At 34.2% G+C, this 27404-nt stretch overlaps 1 protein-coding gene and 1 long non-coding RNA gene across 4 annotated transcripts in view; one reads left to right on the plus strand and one right to left on the minus strand.

Annotated features, from left to right (window-relative positions):
* PolZ1 (DNA polymerase zeta catalytic subunit) overlaps window positions 1-27404 on the minus strand; it is a 43226-nt gene that overhangs the window by 13107 nt on the left and 2715 nt on the right. For 2 of the 3 annotated variants that reach the window (XM_085954639.1, XM_085954648.1), the window contains exons 3-13: window positions 26110-26238; window positions 23613-23707; window positions 20049-20944; window positions 19761-19947; window positions 17206-17306; window positions 14225-16212; window positions 13563-13670; window positions 5804-6500; window positions 5035-5226; window positions 3417-3537; window positions 2508-2755 (exon numbers count right to left, since the gene is read on the minus strand). In XM_085954639.1, the coding sequence (XP_085810765.1) occupies window positions 2508-2755; window positions 3417-3537; window positions 5035-5226; window positions 5804-6500; window positions 13563-13670; window positions 14225-16212; window positions 17206-17306; window positions 19761-19947; window positions 20049-20944; window positions 23613-23707; window positions 26110-26238 (4762 nt within the window). Of the gene's footprint in view, window positions 1-1367; window positions 1537-2507; window positions 2756-3416; window positions 3538-5034; window positions 5227-5803; window positions 6501-13562; window positions 13671-14224; window positions 16213-17205; window positions 17307-19760; window positions 19948-20048; window positions 20945-23612; window positions 23708-26109; window positions 26239-27404 lie in introns of all 3 variants that reach the window. The other variant, XR_015071531.1, reaches the window with a different exon arrangement.
* On the plus strand, window positions 7211-8880 carry LOC147079225 (uncharacterized). The gene is made up of 3 exons (XR_015071532.1): window positions 7211-7275; window positions 7668-7859; window positions 8275-8880. It is a non-coding gene; the product is annotated as an uncharacterized LOC147079225 (long non-coding RNA).

A 27404-nucleotide genomic window follows, 5' to 3' on the forward strand; every position in this document is an offset into this window, starting at 1 on the left:
TGATCGGCTAGGTATGAGTATGTACTAAGCAATTATTACTGCCTATATGTTTGGTTGACGGAATGACATCCGTCAACTAGTCGTAAGTATGTGCCTGTGGCGACACCGAGCTATATTAGTTGTTAATGTAAGAAAGATTGCGCGACCAGCAAATTTATATATTAGAATCAAGTAACTTCCCCGCTTGATATTGTTTAATATTAAGTTTTTATTTTGTAGTTAAATTACCAATCTACCGAGTTCATATTCTTAGACCAACGTCAAGTAGGTATTCAGGCCGTCAAGGCGCCTCAAAGTTGAGCCCCCCAACGGTAGTTGGCCGAAGGATTGGTATGCGCTGTCGAAGGCCTGGTGCCACAAATATGCCGAGTTAACCACTGGCATATGACGCCTTATCATCCAGGCTAACTTTGTAGTACTCTTGTTTCTGGGTGAGAGGTACCTTCGCGCCGCTAGGGCCCGTAAAGCCGGCCGCCGCGGGAACGCCCCTCCCTCAGCCATGAAGAGCGCCACCACGCGGGGGGTGTGCTGTATCGATAGGTAATTCAACCACGAATCCGTCGATGCCTCGCACGCCTTCGTAGGTGCGTTTTTCGTGGGGCTGGCCCAGAAACAATGCGGTACTGCTACATCAATTACACGCTCTCGGTACTACAGGTACTCGAAGTACGTACGTGACGCGTGAGCGACGCCGCCCACCAGCGAGCGTCGACTCGCGCCTATAATTTTACTTAGTCGGCCCTTGCGTAGATGTCGCGGGTAATTAGTCATTGTACAATTTCCGCCACTCTCGTAAGGAAACCGTTAATTAATTTTGTCACACGAAAAACGTTGAGCTAAGGGATGAAATCGGCCAGATTTGCATATAAACCCACTATTTTTAATTTCATTATCAGTCTTCGCTTGGATTTACGACCCTGAACCTGCGAAGGTCAGCGGCGTAATTTTATCCGCATATTTACTTACAAGTCGCCAGGACTTGTGAGGAAGTGTTCGCCAAGGTTCGATACCTACTGGTCGACCCCTCTACCTTCATACCTACTGTCACTCTGACAGATCGCGGATAAACGTCAACCAGCGACTTAGTCATTTTTTAACGTAAATTTTAACTTTCATTATTGGACCCGGTCCTCAACCTTTACCGTACAGTGACCCGCGCTCGTGCAATCTCGCTTGCGACTTATAATAAATAATTAGTTAAATGAATAAATTGTGTAATTCTATAAATAACTTTAGATAATAAATTAGTGTTTAATTATAAACTTTAATAAATTGACTTTTTTTTCTATTGTTATTGTGGTTACGGTTTAATAAATTAGAAACAATCTAGTGACTAGTGTTTTTCAATAACTATAATAAGTGCCTACCTGTTCTTCCTACATTCAATGTACCTCCACTCCAGGCCCGGAGCTAGCCGAGGATTCGGAGGCCTACACATGTAGAAAAAGAAACTATGCCCATTTTTTCCATCTGACAGATTTTTTCAATATCGCCTACAGGGCATACAAAACTCACGTTTGTTTCTTCCCGCGCAACCTATTGTCACACAAATGCAGGAATGAGATCTAGTGCATTAATATGACATGGAATTTAGTTTTTTTTGACAATGTCCTTTTTTAATTTCAATTAAACAGAGCTCTATAAATACTGCGAGAAATCGAAAATAGTTATTTTCTGTACATACAGTGTCGTTCTTTTCTGATCAGTCTCTTCCCGGGCAAGTCGCTCTGCTGACCGTCCTAATACCCCGTTTACACGTGCACAGTAAGAAAATGTATGGGGAAACATGTCCTGCAGTTGGCAAGATTGCGTGCATGAATCAAACAAGTATGGAAGCTTCTAAATTGTGCTGATTTATTATGCACAAGTAAGATCTGCGCCTGCGCAGTAGAACAATAATGGCGAACCTGCTGGTAAAAAAGCGAACTACCCATTTGAGATTAACCGATTTTCAATACGTGTCCTGTCAAATAGTAGTATAAAATAACAACATCACGTCTCGCTTACTCTTGAAGAATGAGATTGGAGAGATAGTCAGCACTTTTACGTGTAAACAGTTATTATCATGATAGTTTAAAATAAGCACTATTGCCGACAGTATTTACATGCACATGTACAGGCGCTATAATAACATATTCTATCAAGTGTAATCTCAACACATACAATGACAAGCAATTTTTTTTGGGGTACAGAATTGAATAGGTACCTTTACTCTGTGTGTAAACTTTTAATAAGTGTGCTATCTTTATTCTATAGTTATGTTAACAGTAAAATTGTATGTGCTCTTTAATTTAATAAACTGCGCACATAAAAGTTTTTGATATCAATTGACACATCGACTTTTAAAATTCCCCCTTGAAATCTCGCTGTTATAGTGGATGGTAAAAGGATGGGGGGTCTTTAGTTAGTCTTTCAGGCACAGGCAGTGATGTTTTGTCTGTATGGATTACATGCCACTGATTGCGACCAGATAATATAGAAATATAAAATTTTGGGTATTTACTCACCGAGCTGTCGTGAATGCAATATTTTTTGCAATGCCTTGTTATCTTTGTGCTTTTTCATTGCACGCTTCACCATAAGCCTCGTATTGAGGATATCTAACAGCATTATTGGCAGAACACCTTTCCTTACAACTGGTTTAACGAATCCCACACCGCACGGAGACCAGTTTATTAAGTCCTTTTTGTTTAATTTTTCCAGCAATTTTGGTGAAATTTTCAATTGGGATGCACCAAATTCATAGGGTGTATCTCTGTAAGTGAATTTTTTTTTTCAGCATTATGATTCCAGATGGAGCACAGAAACACACAGCAGTGGGCTACTAAAATGTTATTTTACATACTGTAAACTTAATAAAATATAACTGCATTACTTATAAACCGTAATGAAAAAAAATCATTTAGTGCAATCATCGTTTTCAAACCATAACTAACATACATACAATTAATAAATTCGTGATGGCCGTGCGGCTTAAGCGTCGGTCTATAGTGTCGTGGGTCCCAGGTTCGAATCCTAGGTCTGGCAAGTACACATATTGTTTTTCAATTTGTGTATGAGTAAGAGTATGGACCTAATAAGTTGAGCAAGTAAGTGGCTGACATAAATTTCTCGTAAAAAATAAAATCTGTTAATACAAACTACCACTCTGTGGAGGCCCATATGATCCTATTAGGATTGGACATGGTCGAAAAAAAAAATTTGCGATATATGGTAGAAAAACTACTTTTTAATGATTTGAAGTAAATTTGGTGTCTGTGGTTAGTCATAGTATTATTATATTGATTGATTTTTTAATTGACTGGGAAGTCGATTATCAGGTTGATTAAATTAAACTTTTTCATCTACACTGGAAAATCGTCAGTTGACTGTATATTTACATTCTTAAATACGGCATATAGTAATCAGTGACTCACTTTCCCATATTTTGCACCTTCCCCAGGCATGTTGAATAGCAATAATTGTATGCTATCATCATCGATGGATACAAACTTTGAAAGTCAAGGACGATAACTGGATCGCTGTAGAATCTTGACTCTGCAATAATAAAAGTTTAAATTTAAGAAAAAATATGAATAGGAGCTATATAGTCCGGGTATTTTGATTGTCTAAGTCAGCCTAACTTTAGTTCTTGTTATTTTCCCTCTATTTAATAAAGGGCTGCGGAGTCGGGGTGGGGTCGTGACTTATGATATTTTGGTGGTCATCAGAAATCGACCGATTATGAAACGTTATTTAAAAAACTTATTTTAGTACACTTTTTTGGATATAAGACATGGGTATAAATAAGTAGTGACACAATTTAGAAAACACTTCAGAGAGTATTGTAAAAACATTAGTTAAATTCGTGACTATTAGATAAAATACCTAGCATTGTGGTCAGTGCACATGGCCGCGATTCCGAGGGGAAGCAGGTTCGAATCCTCCTGGTTGTCGTATTTTTTACAAAGATTTATTTAGCAGTTACTTATATATTTTTCAGAAGTGTTATTAAATTATGTATGTTCAATATAAGTACATAGTAAGATGAAGCTGCTGATTCTCCTATAATCATATATCATTTAGATTGTCAAAGAGATCAATTTATGAATGCGGAAAATATCTGCAAAGCTAAAGGCAGACTGTTATGTACAAGTGGTGAAGGTTACGTGGTACCAGTGGTGAAGGGTGGAGGTAGGCTGTTAAGATCCGCCATAAATAGTGCACATTAAAATTTGTTAGTCATACGTACATATTTATTTTTATTCAATTAAAACTACAATTTACAGATGGTAGTGGTTTTATTTAACGTACTTCCCAACATGTCACGCTTTCACTTTTTTGTACCTAATTAATTAGTAACTTCTCTTCATGTACTTTCAATGACTTTTTCTAAATTGTTAAACTGGTACACGGGAGTTTTGAGTAGATGGCACACATGACGTCATTGGCGACGATTTCACTTCATATTCGGATTTACATATTACGCTGACGAAACAAATTCGTTATACTTTCGGAAAATATGACAGCGTAAAAAGTCTGAGTTGGGATCGGGGAAACAGATCACTATCAGAGACATCATTGGAGACAGACTGGTATTTTTCCAGTCGATAGCTCTGGTTTGCTGCATAAAGTCAGCCAACAAAAATGAATGGTCCCGGGATAAAACTGAATAATATTAAACTTATACTCTTAATTTCAAGAAAATCAAGTTTAAACCATATTAAAGTCAAATCTGATAGACAGAAGGCACACTCAATTCAATTTTAATCAAAATAAGGATTGGCACTATTTTAACCCAAGCTCTTCCAATCATTTCCAATCATTTCTAAAATTCATGAAAAAATAGTGATGTACTTAACTTATTGACTGCGGAGCTTTTAATTACTATTTAATTACCGTATTTAAATAACATGCTAATTAGAATGGCCAATTAATTAGTGTATAACAGGTATACCGTGCGCGTTGAATGAATTAATATCCCAGGTATGTACATAATTGCTAATATTGCTATTTTTTCATTCACAAAATCTGTGTGTCAAAGTGTTGTTTTACCAGGTTCCAAAATGAGCGGCAGGCATTCGGGTGCCTTCATGGTCGCTCTCTGCTGCACACTGGGTGAGACGAGGACAAAGTTGCGCGGCCTGGTCATCCGAATCATCATGGACTCCACTCGGAACTGGGAGCCACGCGACAGGACCTCGTACCACTGAATACCAAACAGCCTTGCGAGTTCAGATGTCCTTCCTAATAAAATATTTATAATTTAAAACCACTATTTGAAACCAAAATTCTAAAAGTTTTCAATACAGCTTCACACCACTCATAAACCAAGCGTAACCTGTACTGCAAAACCCTTATATATAAAATAACTACCGAGGTTTGTCCTACGGTAGAATAGATGATATATTACCCACCTTTAAGGCTGTGGGTATGGGTTTGAATGTCACATCTGGCAATAATTACTTGGAAATCACTATATTGTTATAAACATTCCACATTAGTATGAAATTCGATAGTTTTGAGCGGCGCTAAGCGATAGAAATCGATGCGATAGGTTTGATTAAGTGCATTCGGGAATACAACTGTAACAATAATCATGTTCGCCTTCCGTAACTTCTGTGCGCTATAATATATGCATCTATGCATGTTCAAAGTTAAATTGTTGCACTGTATAGTTATCGCATGACTAAGGGACCATCTGAATGCAATAAAAATTTCCATCACACTTTATTTCAATCTCGACATAAGCAGTCACTAAAATGAAACAAATTAATGAGAGTTATTAAAAAAAAATAAGGAAAAATTCATTATATTAGTTTACCTATGAGATCCAACTGTTGAAGGATTCTAATGACGCCAGTTACTCTGGTCAGATAAAACTCTGCAGCTAAATTACGCAGCAATCCTGTAGGATGGCTCCACCAGAACGACAGAGTCTTGAACGAAAACAGCGGCACCCTTTCGTGCATAACGTGGTACATGATATTTTCAAACGTGTAGCTGGTCAGAGCGACCTCGTGGCGCAGAAGTCTCCAGACGTCCAGCGTGATCCTTCCGATCAGTTTGATATCCTTATTGATCTCCTGCGAATCTCTCTTCCATGATTTATTCTGCAGGGAAACTTTTGAAATTCTTTCCGCAATATTAATGTTTAAAATAAAACCTCTTTGGAACAAATATCCCCATGATAGCATTTCTATTTCGTATCCGCATAATATATCAGGATCCCATTTGCTTATAAGCTTTAAGACTTCTTCTATTAAATCAACTTCATTTTGTACAATTTTTGTCTTGTATTGCCGGTTAACTTCTTGTAAATGGGTGTACATTCTTGTAGTGTTGGGGTTTTCGTTTATAAATATAATTCCTGTCTCGTTCTGTGGAAGACTATGGTTTATCGGGCTGTCACTTTTTATAGAATAAAATACTGCAAATATATTGTCCACCTCTGGGTCTGGATTCATGTTTCCTCTAGTAGCTGTGAGTACTTCTAAGACTAGTATAGTCAGATACTCATGCTGGAAAGATAACATGACATTACTACACACCTACTAGAATTCATAATATAATATGCAGTCCTTTGTTCTAGAGATATGTGAGGATACAGTTAGAAGCTATGATTGAGAACTCGGAAATAATGAGAAAAGCAGAAGCTCGTTTTTTGAGAAATTATTTTTCAGATTGCCATTTATCTAGAAATCTAAGAAAAAAGGAAATCTCAATAATTTCTAGAAATTGTAAGATACCAAAAAATTGATTCGAAACATAATGTCTTAAGGGCACACATGCTTACCTAGAGTTTCTGTTTTTTCATTTAAAGTTGAACTATGACATTGAATACTAGGTATGATTTTTAAAGTGAAAGTGATATTATGTTACATCTCTTTTACGCATGCTAATATGATTAAAAAGTTATTCTTTCTCTTTCTGTCACATTCGAATTTGATTACCGAAGTTTAAACATTTACTATGCGTATTAGCTGACGTGCTTCGTCGTTTACAAATTATAACATAAATTTAAAAAATATATGTATTTATAATATTAAATATATTTTATAATGTACACAGATTTTTTTAACAACTATATTATATATACTTTTATTTATTTGTCGCATATTTAAAATGTTCTTGCTATATTAAAATCTTTTTTTTAGCCGGCCAAATAAATCCGTATTTTTGGCCATAGACTAATATAAAAATCTCTCTGCTGTCAGTGCTGTCAAATATTATGTTTGCAAATTGCAAGGTACCTAAAACAATTGTGTTTTATATCAGGAATAAGAAACACTATCTGTAAGTACAATATTATGTTATTTATTACTATCGTAGTATTCTGTGTGTTTTGCATATATTATTCAAGTGTTTATTTATTGTTTTCTTAGTCTATACATACTTTCAATGTTTCATAATTCCGACGTAATACAATCCTTTTTTTGAGGTTAGTTACATTCATTCCAGAATTATATAAAACCTGTGATTTCATATATATTTGTTTGATATAATCTAAGGCGTTCTAGTTGTTATTAAACATGTTACCTACCTGATTACTTTATTTTAGTTAATCAATCTTTTTTGATGCTTTGTATTATCACTAATCCGTTTTAATTACCACTCTTCAAACAGTCGCCAACTATAAAAGATTAAAAATCACACTATTAACAGTTCCTATGTTATGTTTTTTGCAGATGGAGAAAATGTCTACCGAGATCTTTGCTTGTCGACGGTTTCATATGAATAAGATGGAATGAAATAAATCTTTTAATTAATAATGAAATAAATCCGACTTTCGGCATACGTTTCGAACATGGCGTGATTTATGACGTCGACCATCAAGCATATACACCCATTTTATAGATTTAATAGTACAATTACACAAGGTAAATATAAAGTGACTAATGTTTAAAAAATAAAACAATTTTATAAAAACATTTTTGCACTAAATTTATTATCGATAATGATATAAAAGTTGCTATTTTGATTCGTAATATAAAATATAATATAATTATGCATATCAGTTACTTGTATCATATTAGGTATGTCATTTGGTAGAGCTTACTCTCCAAGTCTTGTCTTTTTCAGCCTCAATATCACTTTGATATTAGAAAAATTGTCTTTCCAACACCAATGAAAGGTGCATGTATCTATACACACACATTTCAAAGGCTTTAAGTTTTCTAGATGCTGTATATTACTTCTTCTCTTCGGCTATATCCGCATCTTAGTTGCAGCATATGGATACAATGCCGCGCCTCCAAGAATCTCTGTCACTCTAGTTTTTTTGCATCGTTACAGGTCATACTAGCAGCCCGTAACTCTGCCAGATATGCTATATAGATAGTGTTTAGCGGCCATCCAGAACGCCGGAATCCGGTTGGCTTGAAGAACAGGCAAACCAGATTGGGATTCTCTTCAGGCACCCGCAGCACGTGGCCGGGCCAGGTACAAAGTTGCGTATTCACTCTCAGCGTGATGGGAGGCTATTTGGTGCGTTCTTTTATCTCCCGTTACTTCTAAAATTACCGCACACCCAGTATCCGTCGTAAACATCTGTTCTCGAAGCTCAGTATACGGTTGCTCGGAGCCTTTGTAAGGTGCCATGACATAAAAACTAGTAAGATATTCAAAATAACTGCTAGAATGAATACATTGTTGAAAGGAAATGAAAACTGATAATATGATATATCAATTAATTTGTCCATCTGAAGTTGTAGATAACAGTTAATAATTATGTGTTATACCAGTAATTAAATGCTGACTTCAAATGAAAATTGACAATTAAATATTGAAATAATATATTACCAGTTTTGATTTTTTTAAGTACTATACTATATCCATGGTTCATATTACAATGTCATAGTAAAACTTAGAAGAATAAAATATGTCGCAAGACGAAATCAATCTTGGGGTTTTAATATAAGTTAAATAAATAGTACACAGCTAATTTGTTATTACTTTGAATACATGCCATGTCTTTACATCAATAAAAAACAGAAAAACAATTTAATAATGTATAAATATTTATATAAGACTTAACAACGGCTGACATCTACTTAGACACGATAAGCTCCATTTAATTTCCTCTTATTTTAAAATTCACCAAGATATATCCTAATAAGTAGGTAAGTATATTACATTTGTACATATAATAAGTAAATCAAGTACTTAACATAAATAATTATACTGTAAAATTAAATTACAATTGAAGCAGTATATATGGACCCCACAGAGTAATTAACAATATAATAATTTATATAATTATATCGGGTATATACTATATTGACACATTTTAATGAAGTCTATTTTTCTTGGTACCTACGTTCAATGATAAATGTTGTTTTATATTGTAACATAAACAATGGTAATATGCATTGATCTTTCTGATTTTTAAACTGTGATATCTATTTTATATATCTATTGATTTCTATGTGTATAATTGATACATTATTTATTTCAAATACAATACAATACAATTTAAAAACTAACAGTAAATAATATAGAAAGCGTCATGTTGTTCAGTTGGAATTTCTACTAGGAAATTCTATCCAATCCAAATCCAATTTTTACTAGGTGGGTACTTGTAGGTCAGCTATTTTTGGAATAAAATGAATCCCTTAAAAAACATGAAATAAGAATAGAATGATAAATATTTGTGAAAATTTACCAAATCAACATGTTTAACGTGAATATTTTCACACTAAAATGATAAATATTGTTAAAAAAATATACACAAACAGTTCATTCAGAAGTTATGACGTTTAAAAGATCCCGCGAGTTAACTCGTGCGTGGCACTGATCAGTTATGAGGTGATATCAGTTATAATCATTTATGAGGAATGGTTATAAGCCATTGGCACAACCAATTTGGTTTTTGACCTTGAGAACAAAATGTACTTTTTACACGGGACCAAACTCCACGGCTGCAGAGACGAATGCTTATACAAAATATGGCACAGTGGAATTGCCAGCAAGATCTGTAGGTATCATTATTTAGATGTAAGTATACATATTATTTTGAATTTCATAAAATTACACTTGTTCTGGGTGTCTCGCAACAGTAAACTATATTAGTAAATTAGATATATCTTGATGAACTATAAAATAGTGATGTAATAAAGACTTGTTGAAAATATATTAAGTATAATAAAATTTAGAAATTTAGCCTTTCTGGTTCTCTAATATTCATAGATCTACTGGTTCTGGGATCTACTATTTCTGGCAGTAGACAATTCATATAAAAGTGATATATCTTTTTTTCAATCTTTTCAATCCAAAATCTATTTTGCCACAATAATTTCTAATTAAATGGTTTTTACATTCAACTTTCTCGACAGTTACATTCGGATAAGGGTGACAATCAAGAATTTTTTTGTATGTGCTGGAATCTCCATCAGCAATCAATTTTGAATAAATCAATCCATGTGTATTAATAGATTCTTTAAAGCCTTCTAATATTGCTGTAGATTCCATTCCAGCTGACGGACCGGTGTAATTTAAGAAGCATTTATGTTGTTGAGCAGGGATATTTTTATTTTTAGCTTTAGCGCACAAATCGCAATATTTATTTTTCACTGACATGTACAAAATCTTCCCGGTTCTTTGACCAATGATCGTGGCAGCACCAGATGCTGCGGAATAATTGCATCTGTATGAACGTTTTGACCAACAGCCGTCTGCAACAACTGATATCATGGGAATACCAGAAGAATCGACGTCACCATTTTCGATTGCAAGTTGTCGCTCTTCTTTCGCAGCGTTTTCCATACTCTTATTTTTGGTTTCTTCAAACCACTCGTACACCTTCTGTTGACTCTTTCTGTATGTTCTTGCTGTAATCGATGGTACATCAATTGCAGAACACATTTCTTCCAGATTTGAAAATCCACTGCCGATACTGATTATACTGGATACAAATGCGTCACAGAGATTCATTTTGTTTTCGTTCATTTCAGTGGTATATAATTTTAATTTTTTACCACAAAGTTTACATTGGATAAAAAATGTACTACTAAAGTTTTCCCGATTTTCCCCAAAAATTTCTAAATGTGATAAATTACAATTAAATGGAGAATCATGGTGGCTAATTAATTGAAGTTGTTGGAAAAAATATGAAAAGTCTATAATTCTACGGCCTTCTACACGGAATTTAGGGCTTGAATCTTCAATTTTATTTTCTATAATAAATTCTTCGTGTTCGTGTTCAAATGTGGGATGAAATTCTGGTTCAGGTAGTATGCTTTGAGGATTTCCATGCTCAGGCATAGTCTTCGGCAATATATCAATACTATAATACATTCAAAAATATTAGTTTAGAAGATAGTTAGATAGTTAACAGAAAACAAAATGTATAGCTGGTATTAATTATTGTACCAGATTATAATTTTTGTCACAGACACACTAATGTCGAATAAGACATGGCACAAACATAATATTAAAAAAATATAAGTACAAATGATCATTATACTTAATTGTGTGTATTAATAAGTAATACGCAAAACTTCCTTTTGCAAGATAAAAAAATATTGTGAACCAAAATTTTCTGTGAAATGTGGTTTTTTCAACTATGTATGATTATGTCAAATTATAAAATAATAATTTCAAACCTTTGTGTTTTTAATGTATTAGTATTTCCATCTTTTCTCCTACGTCTTTTTTTGGAACTTCCAGCCATCGGATAGTGAGTTCGTGGCATTTTTTGTAAGTACAATCGATATAAATAATTGTGATAATATTATTAGGTACCTATGTCAAAAACCGAGGATGAAAATTTCGCATTCCCGCTGAAATAAATGACGTTCATAGTATTGCCAGGCTAAAGTTTCGAAATTAAAGTTATTTTTAAAAAAAAAAATTACATTGGAAAATATTATGTAAGTACAGGCATCCATTATTATGTTATTTGATGAAAGTATTCTTTAAAATCATCTGTATTATTATAATCTCGCAAATTCATAATTTAGTAAAAGTTAAATTTTCTGTAATATAAATATCAGTAGGTACCTAACCCAGGTTGATTCATAATTTTGGCTAAGTAAAAAATATAGATATTTTTACTTCGCGATGTGTTTGGGGTGTTCTAAATTATGTAAGTATGTTTAATAACAAATGTGAAATTCGTAAAACCTCATGTGTATTATTTATTAAATAAAAAATAGTAAAACTAATAGTACTGGTGAAAAACTTCATTCTCTTATTTACTAAAATATCAATCCAATAATATTTTAGTAGATATGGCAATACTGGACGATCCGCTATATTTCACTGAAATAAAATCTATCACATTTTAAAAAATACATACTTCATCATAATAATTATTTTGAATATAGAGGGAGATAGTTATAGAAAGGGACAGAAAACTAATTGCTATGTTGCAATATTAGGCACAAATGGTTGCAACAGTGTTAAAAATTACGATGTATGATTTAGTATGACATTACGTAGAATTTACGAAAGTACAAATTTCTTCAGATGTTTTTTTGTTTTGTCCTCAAATGTCAAAATATGTTTTCCTTTTGATTAATTTGTTCGAATTTATGTTTGTTTTACCTATTTTTGTGCTCAATTTGTAGCATTCACTTTTATAAACATATTTTTGTACAATACTCGTAGGTTGGCGTATTTTTTTGGTCATATAAACTGAAAATAATACCAGCTACAAATTCCATACATCTTTCGCCAAATTGCTGGCGGATCTAACATACCTTCAAGTTGGTCAAATATTTCGTGAAATGGTTGTTTTTAAAAGGTATTTATTTAGTATTATAAATTTATAATTTACAAGATATTTCATCATTTCTTCAATGATTAATGATAACCCTTCTGATACGTAGCTTTAGATTATTTGGAATGTATATAATTATCGCATATTTTAATAACAAAATATCCAGTCGATTCCGTTAGATTTAGAGCCAACAGAAACTGCAAATATTATAATTATACTGAATATATTTTACTGCATTATGTTTGATAACATTAAAACTATCTATAATAAACGGTTTGACATAATATTTAGTGGAAAAAACGGTTATCAACACAGTCCATTAATGTCACAAAAATATGGCTTCGTTCTCCATTATTACATTTCAAGATTCCAAAGAATATTATTTTACGTCATAAAAATACTTTATGCAGTTATCAAATGTTTAACATAAATATTTGCCGATGAATAAGCTTCATAATTATATAAATAGTTTTTCTATAAATCTTTCGTAAGATTCAGACTTAACCTCCTAAAATACCATAAAATAGCTGACATGGAACACCTTCCCCCTTAAGCTCATGGATAAAATATGAAAGTGTCGAATTTTGATTTGAAAACGAATTAAATAAAAATTAGACATTAACTGACCTATGAAACATTTTGTAAATTTCAGCGATAGGGAACATAATATTATATTGCAGGATTTTTTACAAATATCCTAGATAGCTTTGCAACAGTATTTATTATTAAATTCTTTTTTTCTTCGATCGGTTACAAAAATAGTGGTGGGATCTGACCCGTGCGGTATTGGATTGGTATTATATTGGAAAACACACAATGCTTGAGCTTTTTATAATGAAGTATGAAGAAAACTATTACACACCTCATGGACGACCATCGCATCTTGGTAATTGTCTCCAGAGAATTTATATCCTAAAGAAGTACTGAGATCGCCAATCCCCTGAATGGATTCTGTCTCAACCTTCGGTTCCTGAAATTTTCAGTAGAAAAATAATTATTTTTCTGTTCCGAGTTGTTCCTCTGACCGAGATATATTTCGACCATTGTGAAGCAGATATTATCGAGTTCAGCTCCTGGTAAGTGGGGCGCGAGTTCAGTTCTGCAGCTGGGTCAAATTTATGGCTATTTTTTCATTGAATATTATGAGTAACAGAAGCAAATGCACGAAAGAATTTGGACTACACCTAGATTATGATTATTTTTAATACAGTTGAATGGCAGACATGAAATAAATAATATTCTATGTCATGACAGCATTGAGACATGGTGGTATAAATAAAATGGTATCCTGTTGCGATTATTCGTGATTTTCCATCTAAATATTCTAAATTTAATAATGATGGATGATTTTTATTTTTAAATTGTGACACCAATCAATGCAAAGCGTTTTTATATAAATGCAACCATGCCAACTAAATGTCAGAGCAAAGAGTACTAGTCATTTAGGTAATAGTTTAGAATCCGTCTTTCTTTCTTCAACATATTATTTGGAATGTACTTATTATTGAATCACTTTTTACTTACTGAAACATTCATAGTTTGACGTTTTCCATGCAATTGATTACTTTCCATAGAATTGTTTTCTAGCGTTAACTCCGGTTTCGGTACCTGACCACAGGCTATGAGAATTTCCGACTCGCTGGAATTTTGAGACAACCCCTCAGGTATATTGTCCAGTCCTTTGGAGCTGGAAAGGTTCTTCGAGCACAGTGACAATCGTAAAGACCGAGGCCTCAACTTCCGTTTAGGCTGCTGACTTAAAAATCTTCGCTTCTTAGCTGTTGATTTTTTTAAAGTCTCCGCTTTATTGCTTTGCGCTGACTTTTCCAAGGTGCTAGTTTCTTTTGGTCCCTTAAATGGAGGTGTATTTTCAAATTCAGGTGTGGTGTTATATTGCGACATTGGAGAAAACGGTGATAGAGTTAGTGCTTCCATTTGACTACTATTTGATTCCTGACCCGGACTGCACGGTAGACATAGCATGATCTTACCCGGTTTCATCTGTTTGTCACATTTTTCTTCCATTTTATGAGTTTTCTTGTGTAGCCATTCTTTTACCAATTCAAATGATGGCGGTTGCAAACACGGTGTCAACACGCACCGCCTATTACTGGCCAACAAAATATTAACATCTTTCACATCCGGTATTCCCTGTGTTAAATTATCTTGCACAAATGTTGCCCTTCTCCAACTATCAATAGTATTAATCCCGGTTATACCGGTCTGAAACTCCTTCATATTAAAAATAGACTTACTTTTGAGTTTCAAAACAATTTGACCGATTTCTATTTGACCACCGACGTCTTTATGATTAGAATAGTACGGTTGTTCATTTTTGCAAAGTGGAATATCATTTTCAGTCATAGTTGAGATGATATCGTAATATGAAGGAGGTAATAGTTTAGGTGTTAGAATAATACCTACACATTCATCACTTTTACTGTTAGACTTTTCTGTATTCTTCACTATTAAAGCATTATTAACATTTTTCCAGCAAGCCTTTTTATTGTTTTTTATACTAAAATTAGGAGACGTCTTTAACAATGTATTTTTAATTCCTTCTGAACATTTTTTATTTCTCATAATTGGAGATACTATAATATTTGTATTGGTATTTTTCTCTTCATAAAATATGCTCGAATCTGGACAGAGAGTAGTATTATAAAAACTAACAATGCCTAGATCACTTTCGTCAATTTGTGATTCATCCATAGATGGTGACGGTATATTGAAATTGCTGCCAAATTTGGACGGACCTGCTTCAGGTACAAAGTTATTAATCCTGTCATATAATGAGGCGGTAATAACGGGCTTTTGTTGTCTTGTCTTTTGAGCATTCTGCGGTGTGCAATATATTTCAGATATCTCATGTGGATTTAGCAGAGATGTATCACTTTCACAAATGTCTTTAGCATTTACATCAGTTTGATAATTGTCAGCTTCTTTTTGTACAGCTAAATCATGACTATTATGTTCACAAGTTTTATTTGATTCTGGAGAAAATGATTCATACCTCAATACAATTTCATCACTGACTGTTTCATTTAAAATATTTTCTGTGCACAGAACACTATCATTCGTAGACAATTGAGAGGTTTTAGTGACAAGTGATTGAGTATCCTGTTTAGCTGTAGAATTAAGATTGTTTTCGTTGAATATGTTTGCGGCTATGGTGTCAAAATGCAATCGATTTTGCAAACCCGATCGGGTCTGACGCAGTGAAGGAGACTTCTTAATTGTTATATTCAGCGGTTCGAAATTCCTCGCCTTTTTCGGTGTGGTCTTTGGACTCATTCGAGGGCTTCTTTTGGGACTTGTCTTTGGATGAAACACTTCGAAGAGTTTATCAAAATCTACGGCACACTTTGGAGATATTGCGGCAGCGACTTTTTCCGGTACGCTATCGCGCTCACCTTGTTCAGTTTCAACCGGGCAGATATTGGTTTTTCTCCGAGGTCTCGATAGACCTATTGTAATTTTTCGGCTTTTCTTTTTCGACTCAAGTTCATCATCTGGAAAAATAAAAAAATATTATCTCAAGTGCAAGTAACACTTGTGGTAAAAATTGGTCTACAGCCGGGTAAGAGAATAGGTGGCTGCCGTTCAGGTGAGTACCCGAAACAGTGGATAAAGGCTCGTTTACACGAGTCACTGCGGATGGGAATTGCATAGTTTGATTACACGTGTCACCGAAAGTGAAATACTCAAATCATTTCAAAATGGCGTCAAATGAAATATCGGTGCAGGTTGGAATTCAAACAATTTGTGATTATTTGTTATATGAATGCAGACATTTTATCGAGAGAAAGAGGAATAGGAAAAAGAGGCATTGGTGGGTAAGACCATGGGTAATGCGACGTAATATCATGGGAGTATTTATTTAACTGGTTTGTTTTCAATTCAGAATGACAGTTTACGTACTTATGTAAATAATAATATGATGACAGTAGTCGGGGGCGCAGTGCGCATGCGTGGCGTGGGCAGTGGCATGGTGCGCATGTACACTTTTGAAATCATCCGCAGTGATCAAAAAGTACAACATGTTCAACTTCATACAATTTCAATTACGGATAATCACTTTAGATGATGCGAGGATGGGTGTGCGTTTACACGGGTCACTGCGGATGATCGTCAAAAGTGAACCATGTAAACGGGGCTTTAGTATGTAAATTCAAAGAAATAATGCAATCGCTATTTAGTCATTCACAATGAATTTCACATGCCGAGGAACACATTAGGGATACACAGTTGGAAGGTATAAATATATCTGATTTATTAGAATAACGGGGGTGAAAAGATTATATGGCATATAAGACTATAAATTGCACTTTATTGGCCATGTACATAAAATGCAGGAGGAGCTAGAAGTGTAAGCATCCTTTAAGGTCAAAAGAATATGTGGAGAATCGAGATTTAGATAATGAACTGCGTTTCTGGAGAAGGCCAACACCCACTGAGGCTTGTACAGCTAAGAATGATAATGATTATTTATTGATTTGATTTACCGCTTTGATCCCAGGCTCCATCTAGCTGTGAAATATTTTCAACATTATCCCAAAACGAGTCTTGCCATTTCGTTGATTCACAACTATCACTGGAAGAGTCACTGTAACAAACAAATTCCATAGATAATTGTTCAATAATGGTGTGACAACCAATGACTAATAAATCAATTGAGTAAATGAATTATTTCTCAATTATTGAATAGGTAATGTATTTAACTGTTCAAAGAAAAAATGCATCGTCAGTCTGAGATGGAGCTCATAGTGTGGACATATTTACAGAATAAGAGAAAATTTGGTTGTTAGCTATTCAGTCGACTGGTTCGATCCAAACCCTATATCCAAATACACAAAATAATATGTAAATTTGTCCTGACCAGCGGAATTCAAGCTTATGATGGATTCATGGTACAAAAGTGAAGCATTTTAACTTTTCCCTTATAATGGGCGTAATTCACATTAATCCTTGTAGAAGTTGTCTTATCTAATATAAAAGTCCATGGAGGTGAAGCTAAATATACATTTATAGTTGACTATCAGTATGGTAAGGAAGTATGGACGCTAAACCAAGAGATGTCACAGAGAGTTAAAGCTTTCGAGATGCGGCTGTATAGACGCATCCTCAAAATTCCTTGGACTGACTGGGTGACAAATCTTGAAGTTCTCGATCGAATGGGAAAGGACTGAGAAGTTCTACGTAGTATCAAAACCAGGAAACTTCACTACCTCGGCCACATTATGAGAGGACAAAAGTACAGCGTTCCCCAACTTGTCATTCAAGGAAAGATCAATGGTAAGTGTAGCAGAAGACGACGCCGCATTTCGTGGCATAAAAACCTCCGTGATTGGTACGAGTGCAGCTCCTGTTTCGGGTAGCAGATGACAAACCTAAGATCGCCTTGATGGTGGCCGACCTCCGCTAGGGGATAGCACAATAGGAAGAAGAATCTGTTTAGTGGGGTCAAGTTAAACCGGGCAGTGGATTTAATTAAATGGAAAACATGATTTATTTTCATCATCATCATCGGTTATTGACTTCCAACGATTGAATTGCAGTTAAATCCGTCAACAAAAGTATCCATACTTTGATACTTTTGTTCTGATACAATACCAGTATAGATAATTTTCTCCTAGTTCAAATATTTGAAATAATACTGAATGACGAAACACATTAGAATATATGCAATATTTTTAGTGATTATTTTGTTTTAATATTCCTTCATGGTTTTAATAAAATAGAACACTGTCGAGAAGTTAAGGTGACGCATCAGTGAAACGCCAAATAATTTTCAACTGTACGCGCGACGAAATTTTGTACTCGCTTCGCATTCATTGAGAGAACGGCGAGTCAGACATACGTCACTTTGCTGCGTGATGGCGACGGGCCAATTAATTCTAAAATCGTGTAAAGATGACTAAAAACGTTACCCATTTACTTTAAAAAGAAAACATGTCAATGAATATATTATTATTGTTACTAATAGAATAATAAACAGAACATAAAATGGACGTATGTTGGATTTATATGAGAAATAATATTTCGTTTGACAGGCGTCTTTTGCACCCGCGACCCGCAATCCGCACATCGCCTAGCAACGATCTTTTTAGACCGTGCCTCAACTAATGCATGGCCTTAATAAGTTGTTAGTTATTTTGAGTCGATGTGCCAAAAATATTCAACCCCCACACGGTAATATAAGCTATTATTTTTCCATAACAAAGTAAATATGAATCGTGAAATAGGGTGAGATTAGACCATCGATACTCAACCTGCGGCCCGCGGGCCACATGCAGCCCTTTAAGCTTTTATGTGTGGCCTGAAACACATTCAGGAATTTCGTATATCTTGAAATTCGTTTCGACTTTTTCGACACCCGAAGAGGATTGTCATTATGGTCCACATCAGATCTGGTATAAGAGTGTTGCTATTGCACACGATTAATTAAAAAAAACACGCATAATTTTTTAAATCTCAAAAATGTTTTGTAAAAAAGGGGGGTTTCATGATTTTTTTCGTCACACCAGTAGTGATGCGGCCCGCGTTACTTTGCAAATATATGTATTTGGCCCGAAGAAAAAAAAGGTTGAGTATCATTGGATTAGACCAATGCTATTTTCAAAACTTTTTGTATTTAATTAAGATTTCTATCCTCAAATTTTGTTAAATAGTCATCCTACATTACTATATTAATTTAGTATTATGTATCATGTTTGAACTTTTTAGAGAAAATATTAAGTTTTTTGTAATATTGAAATGTTTCAATGGGTACTTTAATGTATAGATACTTTTCTTTCGACACGATACGACATTTAATTGCAGTATACGGTGGTAAAAATACTTTTTATGCATTTGAAATAAGTTTTGTATTCACACTTAGCAGTGGTCATCACTAATTAGCATCGAGAAGCGCTAAGTGATACAATATTAATATTATACCTCTGCCGGCGCTATTGCATTGTAATCATCAGTAAGTAATCGATCAATACATTCTCTAAAATTGGCCAAGAATATTATGCTAGTTGTGTACTGTATCTTCTGTAGGCGCATTTAAACTTACACTAGCGGGTGTATTTTTTCCTCGTCTATTTTGAAAACATCTTCAGTAAAATTGTCCGACTCTTGTTGAAGAAAGTCGAGATCCTCTTCGAGACATCCGGTCTGCGTTCCAAGTATGCTGTCATCTTCGACTTCCTTATTTTCCATGTCTTTTAACATATCCATAAGGTTAATATCATCATTATCCACTAAAACAAAAAAAAATATACATACAGTATAAATTCAGTACTGTAATTCAATAACATCTCACTGCATATTTTATAAAAAAATTATACATTATGTGGCTTACACTCTATCTGTGAAGCTCTGCTGCGTTCACTCAGTTGACTGCACTGTAGCACAATAGACTCATCTACCTCTGTTTCATTATCGTATCTAATCGTCGACCGGTCATAAACATCAGGATTAAGAGAGACAGAATGTGGATGATGCAACAAAACGTTTGTTGCATTCATAATTTGACTTTCATCGGGCGTCTCCGCCGGGTAGACGCTGCTGTTTAAAAAGCCACTCTGAGGATTCGTAACGCTCGAAATAACTTCAGGAGTTTTCGTTTCATCAGTAGCTTCGGTGTCATTGAGTATCGATAAAGTGATAGTGGAATTATTGCTGTCTGTTTTCATTTGGGAGAGCATCGCTAAATGCGTTGACAGTTTATTACCGTGATAAACGTGAGAGTTTGTCGGTTTAATGTTTTCTCTAAGTTGTGACGGTGTTGGCATGATTGCATCGGACATATTCATTACGAGAAGTCTTTGTTTCTCGTCGTCCCATATAGCTTCTAATCCTGGATTTGCTCCAAAATTACCATTTATTACGTCTTGTCTGTTCAAAATATGCTGAGCAAAACAGTCCACTTCATATTCACAAGTACTTGTATACGGAACCGAATTAGGTAGAAAATTATCCTCATTTGTAAATGGTAATTGTGTTTCGGCTTCTGTAATATTTTCATTCTTCTTTCTTCGATATTTCACATATTCGATATTAATAAAACTCATACCGTATAAATTGAAATCTAAAAAGAACTGCATGATGAAACTGATGTGTGCCTCGTGAGGCTGATAGGACAATCCTAATATGGCTCCATTTTGTAATAGATCCGAGGCTCTTTTAACAAACGACGGGTTGTAGAAAAATATTTTGAAGAATTGATGTGGTTTTGTGTGGAATCCATAAAATGGTCTATAACAAAAAGAAAAAAAACATAATTAACACACACTTTATTCTATATAACTAGTAGAGCCAGCTGGCTCTCGCTAGTCTGTCTCGCTAGGTCTTGCAGACAGCTTAGTCCTAATGACATGGTGTTGGATTTTAATAAAATTGTGAAGTATGTATAGACGGCGCCATAGTTTTTCTTTCGGGATGGATTTTCATTCACCTCAGACAGTTTGACATTTCGCTGATTTGTCAGTTTTACGATTTGCAAGTCGTCACTGCCAATATAAATTTGAGGTCATTTGCGTAGTTTAATCTGGAGTTTAGCTTTCAGAATTTCGTCTGATACCACCTCAGGCTGCTAGTCCTAGCAGAACAACTAGGAACTAGAACAACTTCCTACCACTGATATTTTGATACAATATGTGTGTAGGTATATAAATGTTTCGTTAAGCCACGTGCATTTAAATATGATAAATTATACATCTCAATCATTCGAATATAAAGCAATATGTGTGATTATCATAAATAGCGATCCAATATAATGTAATGTAGGTAGATATAATATCAGCAATTTTGATAATATAGCAATTCATATGACCGACAGGGATACAATCAGCTTAGAGAGGCCTTCATCCAGCAGTGGATTGTTACAGGTTGATGATGATAATTACGATATAAATGGGTAGGTATATAATATCACCAGTTTTGATAAATATAGCAATTCATATGACCAAGAGGATTAGAATCATCTTGGGATAACCTTCATCCAGCGGTGGATTGATTCAGGTTGATGGTGATATTGACGATATAATATCACCAATTTTAATAAATATAGCAATGCATATGACCAAGAGGAGTAGAATCAGGTTGGGATAATCTTCATCCAGCAGTGGATTGATCCAGGTTGGTCATATAAATAAAAAAATAATATCACTACTTCTGATAAATAAAACAATACATAGGACCAGGAAGAGTAAATTAATCCAGGTTACTGATGATAATGATTTAAATAAGTATATTACACCACCAATTTATTGTTGAATGGCTTTTAAAACCCATTTAATGCCGGGAGGTTTTGTATGGTGGCAAGTGAGAGGCTGCGAATTTAAAAATAAACTTTTTTTTTTTTTAAAATATATTGAAAGTTTATCATAAACACTTACCAATCATATGCTAAATGTCTCATTATTGGACCAGTATTATTCCGAATTTTCAATTATTCAAAACAAATGCCTGAGACTGGCATTCTGTCTTCAAAGACAGGCGAATAAGTTCGGGTTTTTTGTATGGCCGGCATTGTACGCCCGGCCATATCCGCGAACTAGTTTGCTTTGGCACAGAACCGGTTAAATATTTTTGGGTTATATTAGCTAATTAAATTTAGATCATTTTCATTGGTTCAAAAAATAGTATAATAGCCATAGAAAAATAATTAAAAGGTAAAAAGAACTTTTTATATACAACATTTTTAAATTTTCTGTTGAATTATTATGCTCAATATGCTCAAACTTGTACTTGATATAAAGTAAATAAAAACAAACAAATATAGAATACTTTTTGATTTCCTTAGTAACGCACGTATATATTAATAATTTAGTTGCTAGGACCCACTTAGCAACCAATAATAGTGAGTAGTAAATAATACTTTTAACGAATTTTTTCCGAAACATACAAAACAGAATTAACTGAAAATGAATTCAATTCTGCTTGAAGATGACTAAAAGTATTAAAAGAATGCATTGACATTGTGTTCTGATATATTCTAAAAGTTTCAAACGTCTAGCTAGTCGGGAAGTTAGTTAAAAATCGATTGCAAGATTTGTACTGGACAAATAACCACCGGACGACAAACAAGAATACGAGCTAATAAAAACGTAATATAAATGGAACACTATCTATGTATAGACCTACAAACTTATCTAAAGAATGGATGGTGGAGCCACTGTCGAAAACTACCTAATCAAGACTCGCAACTGCACAGAATCTGATATTTGAATGACGTTTTCAAAATGGCGACCATATGGTAGTTCATAGCTCCATTTTTGACCGTTCTTTAGATAAATTTGTAGGACTGTATTTATAAATTTTATGATGACGTTACATTTATTTTTAGGTTATGGAGACGATGTTATGAATTAATTCGCATTTAAAATCTCTCAGGAACATGATTAAATAAAATAAAGTATGTGTATCAGTAGTTTGTCAAAAATGCATTTTAATTTTAAAATTTCTTTATATGGATGATATTAAATATCGCCACCCAGTGTGGCAAACATGTCGCTTGAAAGGCAATAGGGAATAACCGACAAAATACAAAATGTTCAGGAGAGTTTAACGAAGTTAAGAATTTTGGAAAAAAAAATCATTCTAAATCACAGTGGTTCGATTTTAAAAATTTGCACTTTTATAAGGTCCTGATGATTACGTCTAAGTGGTGATGTTGATACTTTTTCAAAATATTACTCAGTTTAAGAATTAGTGTCGCTTATGCAATTTGGTCACAAAAATAGAATCAGGAAAAGGGGTCCAACTAAAAATTATATAATATATCCATATTCTGATAAAAAAAAAATGAACTGTACAAAATAGTTTTTCTATTGAAAATTAATTTGTTAAGTCCTTGTAAATTCTGTTCCTAAATAATTTTGGCACGTAAAGTTTATATTATTACATGTTTTGGATAACTTACATTCCTTGGACCAAAGTGACTTTGTACACATGCTGAGATAGAGAATTGGTTTGCTTCAGAGATATGTTAATCGCCTTATCGATACTGTTTGCTATCTGTAAGAAAAAATATACGTTTAATAAAATTTTCATATAAGCTTAATACAGTAAGTTGACTCATTATTTACGGGGCAGATGGGAAATTCCATACCCCAATCGTAATCGAAAACATCATTTGTAATATTAAAAACTACACAATTATCACAATACAATCAATGCCCCGCTTTATGGTTGACACATGTATTTGGAAATTTGGCTATGAAGTAAAATACTGTCTAAAACAGATCATTCCATACAATCTCCATGGCATCGCTTCCAATTTTATAAAGGAAAAAAATTAAATCCTATAGTTTTGTGCATTTTATTTATTCGACATATTAATCGCCATGGGAGTCATAGGTGACCGGCAATGGGTTAAATTAAGGGTGCCATAGGAGTCGCCGGTGACCAGCAAGGTAGACCTACATTTGAGTTGTTATTCAGCACTGGCTGGCGTGTGTATTTACCTATATAGGGTAACCGGTATGGCCCCTTGTGTATATTACTGCAACTTGGCCTGAGGAGATTCATTCAAAGTAACTAAAGATAGGCTCGCAAAGTAAAGGTTTGTGTATGTGTTACACCGAATGTGCAAAATTGACTATTACATGAAATGGGAAAATTTTTGGCTAATTCATGTAATAGTCAAGCCAGTTGCCTTATTCATGAATTAGGTAAATTTTCTGCTGAGTACATGAATTCGCCAGGGTATGGAATTCTTGAACTGTCAACATGACAGAAGAAAAAGTAAATTTAATACGGATGGTTTTATTAGTTATAATTGGACATAATATAATATTATTATTATTAGGTTAGGTTAGGTTAGGTTAGATAAGGTTTTGTAATTCTGAATTAAATTATTCAACTGAATGTCCATTTTGAGGTTTGCTATCAAGTGTCAACAAACTATCACAAACATTCAATCGACCATTGCACGATTGATACCCAAGCACGAATCAAATCACGAAAATACTTTTCAATAAAATTCTTCTGTTATCATATTATAAATAAATATGAACGTCATTGCAGTTATTGATTGGTATATTTTTATATTATAATCAATGACATTTGACACATTTGTTTAGTTTGATTAGTTGCAAAAAATACCACCGGAGCGCGATCATCTATTTTGACCATAGATAATATATGTACATTTTGACCAATGCATGAGCATTTTGATACATTTAGTTTAGTTGCAAAAAATACCACCGTAGCGCTACTATCTAATTTGTCCAAAACATGAACTAGGCAGAAAAATTACTTCCGAATTCACGCACTCTCCAGATATTTTGTCTAATTCATGAATAAGGCAACGGGCTTGCATTTTTCATGATTTAGGCAAAATTTTGCCCATTTCATGTAATATTCAATTTCGCACATTCGGCGTAACATATGCACTGTGTCACAACACGCAAACTAACTAATAAGATTTCACTGGATGAATTGTAATTTGTTTGACTATTGATTAATCTGAAATCAAAACGAATACAGTCAAGCTTTCAAAAACAGCCTCACGCGCAGTTGCTAGAACAAGACAGGTGACCGACGACATGGCCAGCCCAGTGCAATGTAATACAATAAAAAATGCATTACAATAAAAAACAATGTGTCCTTACACATTTATGAAATAATTCTTTAAAAACAAATTATCATTTTTTAATTATTTTACCTAAAACTTCTTGGCCTACAAAAATAAATGTGCTTTCGTCGGGATCAATTTAAAGTAGGATGTTCATACCATGCCCTTTTGACAAACTTTCAAGGTTAACTGTCGACCGAGTAGTTCTTGTCATGTCTTGTCTAATTTTATGATGCAAGTGTTCATGACTCGTTATTGTTCTGCGTCGGTCCATCTCCAATTTTGTATTTCCCCAATATAACAAACTTAGGATATCACAAACCAATTTTGCCGATCCCATGAAATTCGTTATAACTAAACACTTCTGTATAATATTAATAGTGGATCACTTAGCACTCCTCAGTGGATCCATCACAAGCACAAATTTTAATTCAAATACATAAAAAGTATTGGTACTGTTCGGTTATACCGGAGGCAGCGGAAAACGCATTTTGAAAATAGCCGATAAACTGGATTATTTGTTAGTTTGGGTTGGGTTAGGTTAGGTTAGGTTAGGTTAGGTTTGGTTAAGTTAACCTAACAAATAATCCAGTTTATCGGCTATTTTCAAAATGCGTTTTCCGCTGCCTCCGGTATAACCGAACAGTACCAAAGTATTTTCCCCCACATTCCTTATTGCTAGTTAAATCATTTGAAAAGCGAAAATGATTATTATAATTATGACCTTTTCCAATTGTTTTTCATTGTGGTTAATCCACCACCCGCCTGTTTAAGACAACGCCAGTAAATCAACAGTCAACTCCAGTTTAAAATTAGATTTGAGCAACCATTATAAAAGTACCTCGTATGCAATTTTAGGTTCAGGGTTCGGTTCCTCGCAAGGTATATAAAGATAAGGAAATACTCCATGGATGTGCAAACAGGTTTTCTGGCCTTTCGCAGTTGCTCCAAACACACGAATGATAGGAAGCTGGAAATATAGTAGATAGATATGCAATAAATTAATAAGGTTTGTATTAAATATGTATCGTTGATGACTTAATGACGGTCAGGCCATAAAACACAAGAAATACAAAGCCCGTTGAATGTTCTCAAATAATAACAATATTGAACGTGCATTTCATTTAAGTGACAAATTGTAATGCATATTTAAGATACGAGGGTGGGTCAATAATTCCTTAGAAAAAAGCATTAAAACAGTTTTTATTTTTGTATTTTTTTTTTATTTCTCAACATAATCTCCTTGGAGCTAAATACACTTGGTTAGACGTTTCTCAATTTTTTTTAAACCGTCAGAAAAATAAATTTTCGGAAGGTCCTCAAAATGAGCATTTGTCCGATCGATGACTTCTTCATTTGAAAAAAAACGTTGTCCACTTAGCCATTTTTTTAAGTTTGGGAAAAGGAAAAAGTCACTGGGGGCTAAATCTGGCGAATACGGTGGGTGGTCGACCAATTCGAACTTCAATTCTTCAATTTTAGCCATTGATCGTAAACATGTGTGAACACGGGCATTGTACTGATGAAAGAGGATTTTTTTCCTGTTTAAATGAGGCCGTTTTTCTTCAATTTTGTTTTTTAGTTGGTCCAATAAAGATGCATAATAATCCCCTGTTATTGTTTTTCCTTTTTCCAAATAGTCAACGAAAATAATTTCACGTGCATCCCAAAATACAGTAGCCATAACCTTACCAGCTGATTTCACGGTTTTCGCCTTCTTTGGACATGGTTTGCCTTCGCAATCCACTGCTTTGACTGTTCTTTCGTCTCGGGAGTATAGTGGTGTATCCATGTTTCATCTACAGTCACAAAGCGACGAAAAAAATCATCCGGATTGCGTTGCATGAGCGACAACAGGGCTTTAGAGGCCACCACCCTATTGCGTTTATTGTCGACTGTGAGCAAACGCGGCACCCATCTTGCAGAAATATTTTTCATGCCCAATTTGTCATGTAAAATAGAAATGACGCTACCTTTTGAGATCCCTGTAACCTCAATTATCTCACTCAACTTTAATCTTCGGTCACTTAACACCATATCGTGGATTTTATTGATCATTTCTGGTGTAGTCACCTCTACAGGACGTCCTGAGCGTGGTTCATCCTTTGTTGATGTACGACCACGTTTAAATTCATT

Source organism: Rhyacophila brunnea, unplaced genomic scaffold, assembly GCF_057557595.1.
Source record: "Rhyacophila brunnea isolate RB1 unplaced genomic scaffold, BYU_Rbru_1.0 scaffold_10, whole genome shotgun sequence".
NCBI classification, from domain to species: Eukaryota; Metazoa; Arthropoda; class Insecta; order Trichoptera; family Rhyacophilidae; genus Rhyacophila; species Rhyacophila brunnea.